The sequence below is a fragment of the Eublepharis macularius genome, chromosome 1, assembly GCF_028583425.1.
Source record: "Eublepharis macularius isolate TG4126 chromosome 1, MPM_Emac_v1.0, whole genome shotgun sequence".
Lineage (NCBI taxonomy): Eukaryota > Metazoa > Chordata > Lepidosauria > Squamata > Eublepharidae > Eublepharis > Eublepharis macularius.
Genome location: NC_072790.1, coordinates 183,655,364 through 183,670,130, shown reverse-complemented (window position 1 = coordinate 183,670,130; position 14,767 = coordinate 183,655,364). Strand labels below are relative to the sequence as shown.

The 14,767-nt window shown below is 42.5% G+C and overlaps 1 protein-coding gene across 1 annotated transcript in view; it reads left to right on the top strand.

The window, feature by feature from the left end:
• Nucleotides 1-587: 587 nt before the first annotated feature.
• The window catches only part of CAPN2 (calpain 2), a 57,672-nt gene continuing 43,492 nt past the window's right edge, over nucleotides 588-14,767 (top strand). The window contains exons 1-2 of the mRNA XM_054979864.1: nucleotides 588-976; nucleotides 10,041-10,110. Of these exons, the coding sequence (XP_054835839.1) occupies nucleotides 740-976; nucleotides 10,041-10,110 (307 nt within the window). The 5' untranslated portion in view covers nucleotides 588-739. The remainder of the gene's footprint in view (nucleotides 977-10,040; nucleotides 10,111-14,767) is intronic.

The window sequence follows — 14,767 nt, the reverse complement described above, 5'->3', positions numbered from 1 at the left end:
CGCAGAACCACAAGTGACAAAAGGCACAGATTGGACACTTGTCAGCTTCCCTCAAGTTTTGATGGGAAATGTAGGCATCCTGGTCTTGCAGCTTCGCTCTCTGACTGCTGTCCAATGGACTTTTCAACTGTCACTTGTCCAACATTCCGCCAAGCTGCCTACATTTCCCATCAAAACTTGAGGGAAGCTGACAAGTGTCCAATCTGTGCCTTTTGTCACTTGTGGTTCTGCTCACAGAATGAAAAATGGTTCCACGTGCTAGACGGAATTACGTTTCATGGCAGCCACGCGGCTGCGCAAATACTTGAATGGGGCGAGGAGGGTTTCTCAGCTGTAGAAGCCCAGCTCAGTTTACTTGGTGGTGCCGAATTGCCCGCGAAGAATGGTTGCGGCGCTCGCAGCAGCCGCGCAAAACACCCAAATCTCGCCGCAGCTCACTTCAAGGCTTGACCACCCGCTGCTACCCACCGAGCTGTAGCTAGAGGGGACGGCAGGCCCTACGAAGCAGGCCGCCTCTTGAAGGCCAGCCTGGCCCCACCCCGAGTGTCCTGATGGTATTTTTCCTCTTTGCGATGAGTCACCCGCAGCCCGCTTGGCTCCGAATGCCGCCGCTGTTGCCGCTTGCCGTCGGGGTCGTGAGTCTTTTTTTTACTGAGCAGCAGGAAGGTTTGCATTCTTATGCCACCCTCTGGAGAGGCGGCGGCAACAGCAGCAGCAGCAGCAGCAGCAGGCGGCAACCATGGCTGGGATTGCAGCTAAATTAGCGAAAGACAGAGACGCAGCCAGGGGCTTGGGCTCCAATGCAAAGGCCGTGAAGTATCTCAATCAGGATTTTCAGGCGCTGAGGGACGAGTGTCTTCAGGCGGGGAAGCTCTTCCAGGACCCCTCCTTCCTCGCGGCTGCCGCCTCTCTAGGCTACAAAGAACTCGGACCCAACTCGTACAAAACTCAGGGCATCGCCTGGAAAAGACCGACGGTAGGAGATGAGACGAGCCAGCGAGCAGGGTCGGTCTTTTGTGGGAGGGAATCACAGAGGATGAGGAGGACGAAGAGAAGGGAAGGCCATTAGCGCTTCTCGTTGGGTTGCCTGGAAGCGGTTAGAGTTCGGTTTTGGTTTGGGGTGGAACGAAAGAAGAGCTCAGGAGGCGTGCAGAAAGTCGAACTTGTGTACAAAACTGACATTTGTTTTTTGGGCTGCGCAGAAGCCCTAAAAACATCTCCCAGTGCCAAGGATCGTAGCTGATTCCTTTGTAAAATCTGTGAACCAGATCACCCCTGAATTGTGTTGGGCATTTGGATCAGTTTTGGTTGGGTGCAGTCAGTAATTAGGAAAAAGGGAGCTAAAATAGTATTGTTCAAATAGTACTGTTATCCCTGCTCAAAGTGCTAAAAAGTTGTATTTCCACCTTGGGGGAGGGAGGGGTTATCAAGTGTGGCACCAAGAGGTGGTAGTTCATTTGGTGGAGTGGATATGATTGGAATTGTACAAATGTTGGCCTCGTAAAAAGGATCGCATGGGTTTTGTTTTAAGTTATGAGTAAGTATCCCAAAAATGTTAACTCTGAAGAGGAAGCAAAGTAGGGTGGAGCTGCAAATGAATTGTATGCCCTTTTGCAAGCTGATACTGGATGGAGGTTGTGGTTCTTGCAGGATGCTATTGGGGCGAGCATATATACTCCCACAAAGTGATGGAGAAATTTAGATGGCTTTTCAAACAATAACAGAGGCACAGGATGTACATGCTGGCATAGTATAGTGGCTATGAGAAGGGCCTGGTTTTTATATCTGCACATTGGAGAATGATGAACTTAAGAAGAGCCCTGTTGAATCAGATCTGTGGTCCATCTAGTCCAGTGTCAATAGGGCAATAGTGTTTCTTCATGACACTGGTAGTCAGAGGGTAACTATCACTGCTTTGTGTACTGTTTAAAGCAAGAAGGCCTTTGGAAATGCTCTAAATCTGCAGTCCCAAGGCACGATGAAATGTAAATATTAATTTAAATTCCAGATTCCCATCTTGTATTTTATATGCCTTTGCCAGAATTAGTTCAATACTCTTGTCATATCTGCATTAATGTATCAGAGTTTCTCAAGAAGACCGGAAGTTGCATTCTGGTTAGCATATAAGACTAAGATCTGAGAGATCCTGGTTTGAATCTCCAGTCTTCAGATGGAAGATGATTGCTGGATGAACTTTGGTCAGTCATGCACTCCCAGATTAACCTATCTAGCAAGGTTGTTGTAAGGATAAAATGGGGAAGAATGATGTAAGCCACTTCGGGTCCCCATTGGAGAGAGAAATGGGATATAAATGAAATTTTAAAAAAAACGAATAGTGCATAAGTGGAAAAGTTCATAGCAATTACATGTATAGTTTGCCCTTTCCAATTAGTGTTAATATACTGATATACAATATATTTGTGATTTACAGGCAGTAGAAACTGCTCTTGCCTTAGAATTACTCCACGTGAACCAATTTCTCCTGCCTTTCATTGCATTCAGGAAATGGTTGCATACTGTTTGATAAGGACATTCCACAACCTTTTTAAATGTAGGAAAGATTAAAGGAGATATTTTGTTCCTTTGGCACTGATTCTGCTGAAATGCTATGCTTTGATAAGTGTTATATCTTCCACTAGTAACAAACTGATCATCAAACAACCAATAGGGAAGTGCAAACTTTGTAATACAGGGAGGGTGTTCCCAGGTATAAATTTGATGATGAACCTCTTGTAAAATACAAACATTAAACTTCACGCTCTTCTATCTTAGTGACAGCTTTTTAAGGTTGGACCTTTAAGAATGATGATTCTGGAACTCTAGCTTCTGAAGATTCAATGGCAGATCTGAACAAGTTGAAAAAACCAAGGCCTATTGACTTGAATCTGTCATCCCACAAATAGGAGTCAAGTGATACTTCAGAGGCTAACAAGTTCTGAAACCCTTCTGTGCAGGCCAATTTCGTAGGTTCAGTTCCCATACTGCAGCAATTTTTTCATGACCCATCTGCATCCGATTTGCTACCTAAGTAGTCACTCCTGCAACTATATGGCTTTTCCATGGCTTTCCTGGGAGCACTTATACCATGACCTTTAAAAAAAATCAGTTTTCAAGCTTGCTGTTTCCCTGTGCACATTCTTTATCCTGTATTTTAGCCTTTTGCCCACATCTTACCCTCTGCCAGCACACTTCATTGTGATTGGCCACTGCTGTCTATCCAACCACTCCCTTCCCCTCCTTTCCATTCCTCCCCTCCTCTCTTTTTCTCTCCATTTTCCTTTCCATTCATTTTTTTAAAAAATCTTTTAAATCAAGCGTAGGATCAATGCACCGAAGGGGGAGAGAGAAATCCAGGAAATAGATCGACCCAGCATTCCAGCGATGTATCAATTCATCACATGGGCAAAAAAAAAGGAAAAAGGAAACGGCTGATGCTATGATATCAGTGATGACAGAATTGGTGACAAAAGCGTCAGCACTCAGCAATCCAGATGCATTTTGACATGGTGAAGACTAACCAAACATGAGAGGTGCAAAAGGGTCCAGACAAGCCGATTCCATGCCTTTTGGCTTGACTTCACAGTTGGTGAGGAGTTATGTCCCCGGTGCAGAAGGGGCTATTATTCTAGTAAAAGCTATGATGTACTTGAGGCAACTGAGAGCCAGTTTGGTGTAGTGATTAAGCGTGGGACTCTAATTTGGGGAGCCGGGTTTGATTTCCCACTCCTCCGCTTGAAGCCAGCTGGGTGACCTTGTGTCAGTTACAGCTTCTAGGAGCTCTCTCAGCCCCACCCACCTCACAGGGTGTTTGTTGTTGTGGGAATAATAATAACATACTTTGTAAACTGCTCTGGGTGGGCATTAAGTTGTCCTGAAGGGCGGTATATAAATTGAATGTTGTTATTATTATCAGATGCTTGCAGTAGTCTTAAGAAAGCAGATACGTGATGAAGAAAAATGGCAAACAGCAGCGAAATAAAAAAAATTCTCTTCATAAGTTCGTATCTGCCTAGTGAAGACCCATTTCATGTACCAGACAAAGTGAGCTCTAGTCCAAAAAAAGTTTACACAAGAATAAAACCTTAATATTCTTTAAGAGACTACTGCACCATAATGCCCCCCCAGGGCCAAGGGTTATATGCCCTCAGAGATGTACCATGGTGTATCCTCATTGTCAAGCTGAGTTAATCCTCAGGATACCAAGGTTGCCCTTTTTATTGCTTAGCTCAGTTCCAATCACCTTGTTCCCAAGATTAACAGTCACTCTGCTGCCTGGATAATTTTCGGTGGGCAGCCTTGTTGATCTGCAGTAGAACAGAATTTGAGTCCTGTGGCACCTTAAAGACCAACAAGATTTTCAGAGTGTAAGCTTTTGAGAGTCAGAGCTCCATTCTTCAGACATGAATAGGAATGCTGTCTGGCTCGTTTATCTCTTCCTCCAACTACTTTCACTCAGGTTCTTAGACCTGCTTCCCTGTTGAGGTCCTTCATTGGGTCTGGTAACTCCTGTATTTGGCCACTTTGTCTTCTAGCAGGGTTAACGCCTGCAGTGGCTAGGTCTCCCAGGCTCAGCCAGTGACAGTTGTGGCTTCTTGAGCAGGAATGCCACCCTCCTGGTCCAGGGGATTCCTGTGTCCATACCAACTGTACAGAGACCGAGCTGGTTACACGCCTTCCCTAACCCTAGCTGGGCCCATCCCACTACTTACCTCATTCAGCTGGGCCCTTTTTATTCTCCTGGACCCACTCAGTCCCTGTGTCTACTTCTGAGTAGATTTTTTTCTCCAAAGGAGACCTCTGTGACCTTTGTCCTCAAGTAGCTCTTCCCTCTAGAGCTGGCCCTAGTTGTGGTTCCGCCTATCTATTCCTGCCATACCCTTACTGACACCCAGGATGCCTCCTGCTGCCCTGTTATGGTGCTGCCAGCGAGCTTAGGGCAGTGGCCCATTCCACTCCTTCTCCCAGAGGCCCGAGTGCCCCAGGGAGTGACACACTGCTACTCCTCTGAATTCCTCTGAACATGATAGGCTAAGGAAGTACAGAGCAGTACAGAGTTTGATATAGAAACAGACTAATTTATTCACTTTAGAGAAGTCAAAGGTAGGGTGTCAGCGGCCTGCACTTCACATCCCTTTTTCATGTCATTGGGACTTTAAGTCCAGATAATTTCAAGCATCTCTGTTCTTGTGACAGAGCCCTGCTTCACCAGTGGAAGGGAGTAATTGCAGATGTGATAAAATATTCTAAAACTTATGGTTGGGGAAGTAGTCACTTACATGAGGTTGTTTTTGTTTTATTTGTTTACAGTCTTGTGATAAATAAAATGTGTACCAGTCCAGGGTTTAGTGCTGGTTTAGAAATATGAGTGCATAGTTTATTTTTAGAAAACCAGTATATGTCCTATTCATGTACCAGACTCACCCAGTTTCCCACACCCAACCTTTATATTCTGAAATAGTCTTGTTTTTAGGAGGTACAACTAATCCTGCGCCAATCCTGCTGCTTCACTTTTTTATGCTTTTGTATTCTATTAGGCCACACTTCATTGTCTTGTCTTTTCTTCCTGTCCACCTTCCTCTCTAGATATTTTTATTCATGTCTCTCCTTTGCATCCTTCACCATATAATTTACTGTCCATACTTGGCATAGGAAATTTAAATACAAGTTTTTTAAAAAACTATTTGGATCTTTTACAAAGCCCATCCCACCTGGGATTTTGTCCTGCTTTGCAGGAAAGGGATTCTTGGCTAAGCTCATTCAAGGAACAAATGGAAAAAATATTTTAGGATCCAAACCTCTAATCAATGTGTTTTTTGAAAAGGGAGAGGCAGCTGATGAAACTAAAAGCCTCTGTTGATCCAAGAAATTTCTTTTGCTATAAAGCAGGCAGACTGAAGTTTCATATGCCCTAAATCACAAAAAGCCCACTTGATAGTTAAGAAAAACACAAGCAAAAAGCTATAGATCACATTAAACTAGGGAAGTAAAGATGTGGATCATATGGGCCCACACATTGCTTCAGTGTCTGTGAAAGGAAGGGAACTTAGGAATGTAAACCCCCCCCTCCACTCTTCTAGAACCATAACAAATAAAGAAGCATCCATGCTGTGTCCAGCCATAGCTCTGTTTATTTTTTAAAGTCCCAAACTTGGGGTAAGAGAAGGGTTCATAGTAGACTGAAAGCTTCCCCTAGCATGTTTTTGGAAGCTTGCCTCCAATATCATAAAATATACAGAGGGCTGTTAAAGTCAAGTCTAGATTGCAAATTGAATATTCAGAGGGGCAGATGTAGGTTCTTATCTCTCAAGATAGTATAATAGGTTTTCCCAGTTTGTCACTGGTGCCTACTAATGTGACTTTAGTTGTGTTATCCGCAGGCCTTTACTTGTTGTAAAGCTTATCTCCATGTTGTGAAAAGTGTCACTATTGGTTTCTGCAGATCACAAACATTACCTTGTTGAAGGTTTGGAACACTTGAGAATGCTATACATACATTAAGAGTAGTATTACTGTTGTTGTTAAAGGCTTGGGAGCTAGGCAAGCCATTTTTTCCCTCCACAGTTTATAGGTTGATGTTGATAATACCACATTCTCTGCCTCCCCTCCCCACAAGGCACTTGTACAATGCAAATACTGCTAACAGTAAAATAATGTTTTAACAATCTAAAATACTAATTAAAATCACAAACAAAACGAGGTAAAATTCCATATAGGCACAAAACAGAAAAGACAGATTGCTCAGTTTTCAGTTAAGTCATGTTTTAATTTGGCAGCATATGTGGATACCTCTGTTAATAAAGGCAGGCACCATCTTTAAAGAAAGCAGATCCTTTTGTTACCTGAATGGCCACCCCGTGTTTGTCCTCTGGCCTCAAGAGGCATCCTTCTGAGCATGTCTAGAGTGCAAACTGGCACCACTTGAAGTTTACTCTTTTTATTCTCAGGAGCTAGACAGAGCACGCATATCACACCTGTTCTGCAGTCACTCCATTGGCTTTCCATCAGCTACTGGGCTCAATTCAGGGTCATAACTATCACATTCAAAGCCCTTCATAGCCTTGGTCCCTTATATCTGTGTGACCACCTCTCCATGGGAGCTTCACTCATCTGGACGGGCCTTCTACAGTTGGGCTAAATCAACATCTGCCCACTCATGTGCTTTCTCTATGATTGCCCCCACCTTATGGAATGGCCTGCCATAGGAGGTCAGGAAAGCTCCCACTCTCCTGACTTTCTGCAAACTATGCAAAACTGAATTATTCAGGAGGGCTTTCTACTCGGATTATAGGGCTGTGTTGTAAGAAGTAGCTCAGAGAGATGCCTTGGTAGAGGGACTATAAGCTACTCTGTTGAGTAGCGTCTGCTGATGTAGACATGTGACTTCCAGGGAGTTTCCATGCCGCTGAACATGCCATGTAAATTAGTTACATTTTCTCTAAGAAAGATTTCATCTTTGTGCTCGGCTTTGTTTGCTTTCCGAATTTTCTGCTGCCATACCCTACTGTATCCTCACTGAAATGTCCTAACAGTTGTTCATTATTATACTTTGCTCAGTAAATGTCCTAGCTGTTGATTATATTGTATTTTCACTTACACTGTATAATCTGCATTGGATCTCAGTGAGAAAGGCAGATAATGAATAAATGAATATAAGTTCTGCTATACACTAGTGATATTTATGTCTAGTTCAGGCTATGAGCTGTGAGTTTCCTAATGTAGGTTTAGATGTGGGTACAAAAGAGAAATCATACAACCTATCCTGAAGCAGGAGCGGATGGGATGCTCTCCACTGGAAGTCTGATGAGACAAATAGGGCTTCTCTGAGTTAAGCCTCAAAAGGACACAGAGGGAAGATGGATAGACGAATAGCTTTAGCCTCCAAGTATAGAGTTCAACCTTTGAGCAAGGCAAAAAGTATTCCTTTTGGGGTTACCTCTGTACAAGGGCAACCTGTACCATATAAATGAGGATAATCAATATGAACACTTGATGTGTCTCAGTTCCAGTTGAATGCTTTGAATTAATGTGTACAGAGATTGGAAGTGTGGGTGCTTGAGTATGTGGTGAGTAAACGGAGTACGTGATGGATTGACGATAAAAGTTGTGTAGAAACAAAGGACTGGATACTTGGGGATCAAGATCGGAAGATCCCCTTAATGTAAAGTGTAACAGGACTTTGTTGGGATGTGATATCCTGAGTGAGTCCATAAGGAAAGGAAGTCCACACCCTGGTCGCTTCGATAAATCAGAGCAATACAGCATGCATTGGTACAAATTACCAGTAACTGTGATCTTATCACGGTTACGCTAATGCTTTTCCATTTGGGGTTTTTGTAAGAGCAGATAGTGTGAATGCAGAGGCATTTCCTTTCCCTGTAACCTCAGAGCAGTTTATGACCTTTCGTATTAATATACTAGCAAGGCACAAAGAACCATGATTTTTATAAATCATGGTGGAACCACCAGTTTATTTAGAGGTTTGACATGGAAACCTTTGTCTTATAAAAATAGCAGTGTTAACTATTTCTAAAGGATTAATCTCCATGTCCAGAAACAGGAGAGAGGAAGGAGAATGAATGATGGTGTCTCTTCTGTCTGCAAGCCTGGAAGCCTTCTTTCCCTCTGCATACATGAGGGGGGATTGGAAACTCCCAGCTTTTTGTCTCTAGAGCACTGAATTCTTCCACAGATGTTCTGAGTCTGTGGGAGGGGGGTGGGAGGAGGTCATCCAACCCAGAATGTGTAAGCCACTGGGTTAAGGGGTGACACGAAGCATGCCCTGTCTCTTTATATCCCGTGCCTGTATTGTGGACAGGGCTATCTCCTGGGGGTATCATCGTCTCCATGGCATGTCTTTTTAATTGCTTCAGTTTAAAACACCTTGGTGTCTTGACACGATTCAGAACAACACTTTTGTCACAGGTACAAAGAAGGAGATCCCAGATTCACAGAACCCAGGCCTTATTGGGATTTAAACATCAGTGTATTCAGAGTCTACTCCCTTTTTAAAAAATTATAGTTCCCAGCACATCTCAAGACAAGCCACAACATTTTTCACAGACTGGCATTTCTGAACCATCTTCATTCACAGCCCTTCACAGTAGTAAATAGTTGATAGTCTGGATGACGGAGGCTATGCTGTTGTCTGAAAGAAGAGGTCATAGCAGGCTCACTAACTTATTGTTGAAAGGCATCTCCATTCAGTTTAGCCCTTGTGAATCAGGTAGCAATGCAGTACCCAGGAATACCTCTAGACTGGAGACCTTATCCCCCATGGAGAATGTAACCACCCAGGATAGGTAAAAGCAAGAATCGGGGGGGGGGGGGGTGCTTTCTACCATAAGGTTGTATTGATGAATACATATGAATACATGCTGTAGATAAAGTGGTGCTAAAAAGGATAATTAATCAGATAGTAATTATTAAACTTGAACCAAATACCAGCAATGCCAATGTAAACTAGTGCTTCTGTGCCCTTGACAATTATGTTTGTTACTCATTTCTGATTTGCTGACTTAACCATGGCTTTACCACAGCCTGATGTGTTCACAGATTAGAAAAATCAGAGGATTTTATTTACTGATTAGTAGAAAATAAAAGCCTTGAAAATCCATCAGATGTTTTTAAATCATAAATGTAATTTGAAAGTGCAACAAACCACCCCATAACAGAAGTCTGCCAAGAAAACGCCGTGATGCGACGTCCCTCCATGGATCAGCAATGACACGTTGCTTGCACAGGGGACTAGCTTTAACTTTTTTTTAACATCCAGATTATTGCTGCCTCTCAGTATCAGGAAACATGATCAAGTTATACCTTTGTTTGGCTTACAGTCCTGGACATAATTAGGCTGCTTAAATTCCATAGATTTCAATTAGATTTAAGCAATCTGTGCAGGATTTTAGCTTCTATATATTGTGATGGGAAACATGATCTCAACACTCCTTGAGCATGCATGTCCCAGTATTAAGGTTATTGTCAGTGACTGGACCAGAATGTCCTTACATTTGTATTTCTTTTTCTTACTCTTTTCCCCCCAGGAGCTGTGTTCTAATCCTCAGTTTATCGTTGGAGGGGCTACCCGGACTGATATCTGCCAAGGAGCTTTAGGTGAGGCAGGGAATGCGTGTTTCATTCCTTGCAGAAGCACGCTTAATACAGTGTCTATATTTTTCTGTATGTATCAAACATGTTTTTCCTTGTGCCAGATATATTCCACATTGTTTATTACCTTTAATGTAGTTTTCCTCAACCTGTTAGATTTACTTTGATTGAGATTTAAAGAATCCTAAGGTTAGACCTCCCTTTCCCACAAACCCTGCTGTGGCAAGCCTTATTGCTCTACCCTCATCTCCCAGTTGCATAATGAATGTAGTGCAGTGTGGGTTTCAAGAATTACTGCACTGTCCAGAGAGAGTTCTTATTTCTTCTTGTTAATTTTCTTTTTTGATCCTTCTCCTTTAATCACTCTTCTCAAGAATCTTACATGATCCCTGCACTGGAGCTGAATCCAGCGGGCTTTTCTGCTGATGAAAAAGGGGGGACGGGTCCCCTTTGACCATGAAAAGAGGCTATGATGGTGATCGTGGGACCTGTATGTAAAAAACCTTCATGGTACGAAGTTCGAAGTTCGTAATTGGGAGGGGAATTGAGTAAGATAACACTGAAAAAGCTCGCTTCTTGAATCCAACCCCTTATCTTCTACTGATAAGCAAGAGTTTCTTTTATTTTGTTTAGTGTCATTCTTCATGCAAATTGTACATCATGCCTCAAATGGAATGCTGTTTTGCTTCAGGGGAAGTATGTAGCAATTTGAGCAGGCTGGGGAAATACATTGGTCTTCCCTTACTGCTTCAGAAAGCGCTGTTTCGGTGTAGATTTTTATTCCCTTTCTATTTTGTTCTTATAATGACAGAAACCACAAAAGAAACTCTGTTTCATGTGTCTTCCTGAAACCAAGTGCCCTCCTGCACACACACAGGAGATGATGTAATTGACAGAGTAATCCTAAGAACAGTTGTTTGGGAGTATACTTGCTTAGGATTGCTGTTTAAGCGAGTATGCTTTTTGCTCACAGACCTAGTATCGGGATGCCTTAACATTTCAGACAGAATAAGCCAGGTTTCATGTTGGTACTTAATTCCTATTGGAGCTGCAAATTTCCCTGCCATTTAGTTGTATTAATGTTGTCATGCCAAAATGGGTGCATATGCAGAACTGACATGCAGTCTCAGCATCTCTTTCTTATTTAATGGATTGGAAAGCCATTCCGGAAGCTCTAGAATCTGCCCACATGATTCCTTCGTCTTTCGGCCCTGCAGGCTCTGCAGAGGAGGTTAGGCTACTTTGAGTTCATTCTGCTTTCTTGAGTGAATGAGAGAGAGAAAGAGAGAGCACAAGCAGATGCTGCTCGGGCCTGGTGCTGGCTCTGCAGAGGAGGTTTAGCTGCTTTGAGTTCATACTGCTTTTTTCATTTGTGAGAGAGACAGAGACAGAGACAGAGAGAGTGCAAGCAGAGCTGCTGGGGCCAGCTCTGCAGAGGAGGCCTCGCTGCTTTGAGTTCATTCTGCTTTTTTTCCATTCCTCTGTGAGTGAGAGAGAGCTGGGGCTCGGCACGAGCTTTGCAGAGGAGATTTAGCTGCTTTGAGTTCATACTGCTTTTTTTCATTCATGAGTGTGAGAGAGAGCGTGCATGCAGAGCTGCTGGGTTCGGCTCTCCAGAGGAGTCTTAACTGCTTTCATTTCCTTCAGGGGGTTCTGTGTATGTGTGTGCTGCTTTGAGTTCATTTTGCTTTCTTTTCATGGGGGTGTGGGGGCTGTGTGTGTGTGTGCTGCTTTGAGTTCATTCTGCTTTCTTTTCATGGGGGTGTGGGGTCTGTGGGGGGCTGTGTCTGTGTGCTGCTTTGAGTTCATTCTGCTTTCTTTTCATGGGGGTGGGTGAGGCTGTGCATGTGTGTGTGTTTGTTGCTTTCATTCTTTTGTTCACTGAAGCTGACATTGTTATGGTTCCCACAGCTTTTGAATGCAGATTGGTTCTGTGTTAGTTAAATATATCAGTTATGATTATTTGTATTAGTTAAAATATCAGTTATGGTTATTCCAGTTTTATGCTAGGAATGGATAACTGTGTCCAAGTCACAGAAGGCTTTCATCAATATATTCATATAGGTGTTATTATGTCTTAATAGCTGTAACTCAAATGGTTCTCCCCACCCTCAGCTGATTATCACTGAAATTACAGTGGACATATGGATGTTAAGGAAGTTTATATGAATATTGTTTGTCTGGGTCATTGGAATATTTATGAGCATTTCACAATGTCACAACGACTTAGCCATTGGTAAGGTAGAGTTGGCAGGCAACAAAAAAAGCCATTTTAAACTAAGTATAAATCTAATGCAGCTAAAGTTGAGTATCTAATTTTGAATTGCTCCAGTAAAGCAAAACCCTCCCTAAACATTTGAAAATTCAGTATTCATTAGATTAGGAATTTCAGACTCTGTGGAATTTTGAGAAAGAGTTTTGGAATTATTTTTTCTATGCTGGCATAGAGAATCTGTTAGAATTTAGATTTGTGAGATGGTTTTTGGATTTTTAGATGCCCCCTCCTTGCATATTTTAAAATATGATTCCAAAGAAATGAAATGTTTGGGAAAGGGAATGGAAGATTTCACTTTTTGTAGAGGATACAAAAAGGAAGAAAACCCTTTCTCATAATAGTGTAATTTTCCAAGCTTACTAACATTTATCTTGTCGTAATGCATTGTGCTGGGTTCCGGGAAGCGGCATCACTTCCGGGAGTGGTGTCACTTCCAGGAGTGATGTCATCATGCATTTCTGGGAGCGCGCACACATGTAATAATAGAGAGCTCCACCACCTCTTTTCCCAGAAAAAAAAGCCCTGGGAAGAAGGAAACTAAACTCTGCCAGAGGCCATATCTGCATAAGAGGAAGATAGTTTACATATAAACATTTGCCCTGCAGTGGCTGTATCACAGGCTTACTGTGCAGGGACAAAACATACTCCATCGAAGTGTCTTGTAGACACCAGTGAAAAGATGGGATTCCTTAAAGTTTGAAATTAACGTGGAGAGAGTTGGGGAGTAATAATGGCAGAAGAAGGCCAGGAGGGAAATCATATTTTGGGGAAGTGATTGATGCTTTTTAAATCTACTTTCTACTTCATGTGATAAGAGGTTGTGAGTTGATATGATGAGGTATTTTCCCATCTCTGAAATAGATATAACATGTATGATGGATTCTCATAAAGATCTTGTGTGGGATACTTTAGACATAGGATTCATGAGAATTTCTTGCGCTGCTGATTCTATGCAAGAAATCAGAAGAATAGGGTAATAGCGCTGTCTAGTTTCTGCAGGTGCAGTCCAGCTGATCTGGAAATGTCTGGATCAAGGCAAATATTCAAAAGTAAGTCCCATTATTCAATGGGGTTTACTCACAGGATAGTATTCTTGCGATAGCAGCCTTAAGTGTTTCCTTCTTATTCCAGCATCACCTTCTTTGGAGGTGGGTAACAATTGTGCGGAAGAAACTGTGCTGCTCTTCCAATTCACAAGGCTTGTCCATCTGTGTGGCACTGAGCCACATGGAAGTGGGTCCCAGAATGCTGTGTTAACACATGATTCAGGACTAAAGAGGGAACACTTCATGTTGTCCAGTGTAGCTAATCTACTAGCCATCACTTTTGGATGGTGTTTGTCTAAAACTTGGTGTTACATAGCCCCGTTAATATGTGGGCACCCCCAAAAGAATAGGCCTAGAGGCATGGGGCAGCACTCTCCAGAAATATAACTTTTAAAAATACCAGGAATGGAGGCATAAACTATCTCAAGAAAATTTGGCCAACATGCATATCTTATATATCAAAAGAAGGTCTATTGCTCAAAGGAAAGAACTGATAAAAGGCATTCTCAACACAGGAACAACCTAACAGCACAGGTGCTGCAGAAGCGCATGGATCAAAAGCATCATTGGAACTTCTGAGTTCCTCACACATTCTTGGCTCTAAATAATGGCCTTGGTTTGCAAGATAAACAATCAAAGCTAGTGAAATTTTCTTTTCAAATGCAATTCTAGGATAATATGATAAGCATAAGCAATTCAAGGGCTGTGGCTCAATGGAAGAACATCTGCTTGGCATGTAGAAGGTCCTAGTTTCAGCTCTTTGCCATCTCCAGGTGTAAAGATCAGGTAGTAGATGATGTGTGAAAGTCTTCTGCTTGAGACCTAGGAGACCCAGTGCCAGTTTGAGAAAACAATACTGACCTTGATGGACCAACAGTCTAATTCGATATAAGGCAGCTTCATCTGTTCAAAGTACCAATTGTCGAACTTACAGATAGCATCTGCATATCCATGTCAATCTTAACACCTACTCCAGGTGAATTTTGCATCCATTTTCTAGTTTCCTTGTTTCTATAGGATGGCTACATTATACTGTCATATCCCAGTTATGCAGTATATAGCAATAGGTTCTTGAATCCGTAACTACGCCAATCAGGTTCCAGCCCAAATCCACCAATGACCATAGGGGTCCAAAGTCCTGTTCCAGTGCTAGGAAAGATCCCAATATTAGGTCGATGGCAATTTCCCCCATTAGTACCAAGGTAACTTCAGATAACGTAAAAAGCCACCCTTTGTAGATGGATCCATCTGTCTTCCAGTTACCATGAATATCAGACCCTTTCTCTTCAAGGCAGGCAGAGTATGATTTCTTCTCTCCCATTCTACTTTCCATTCCAAATTT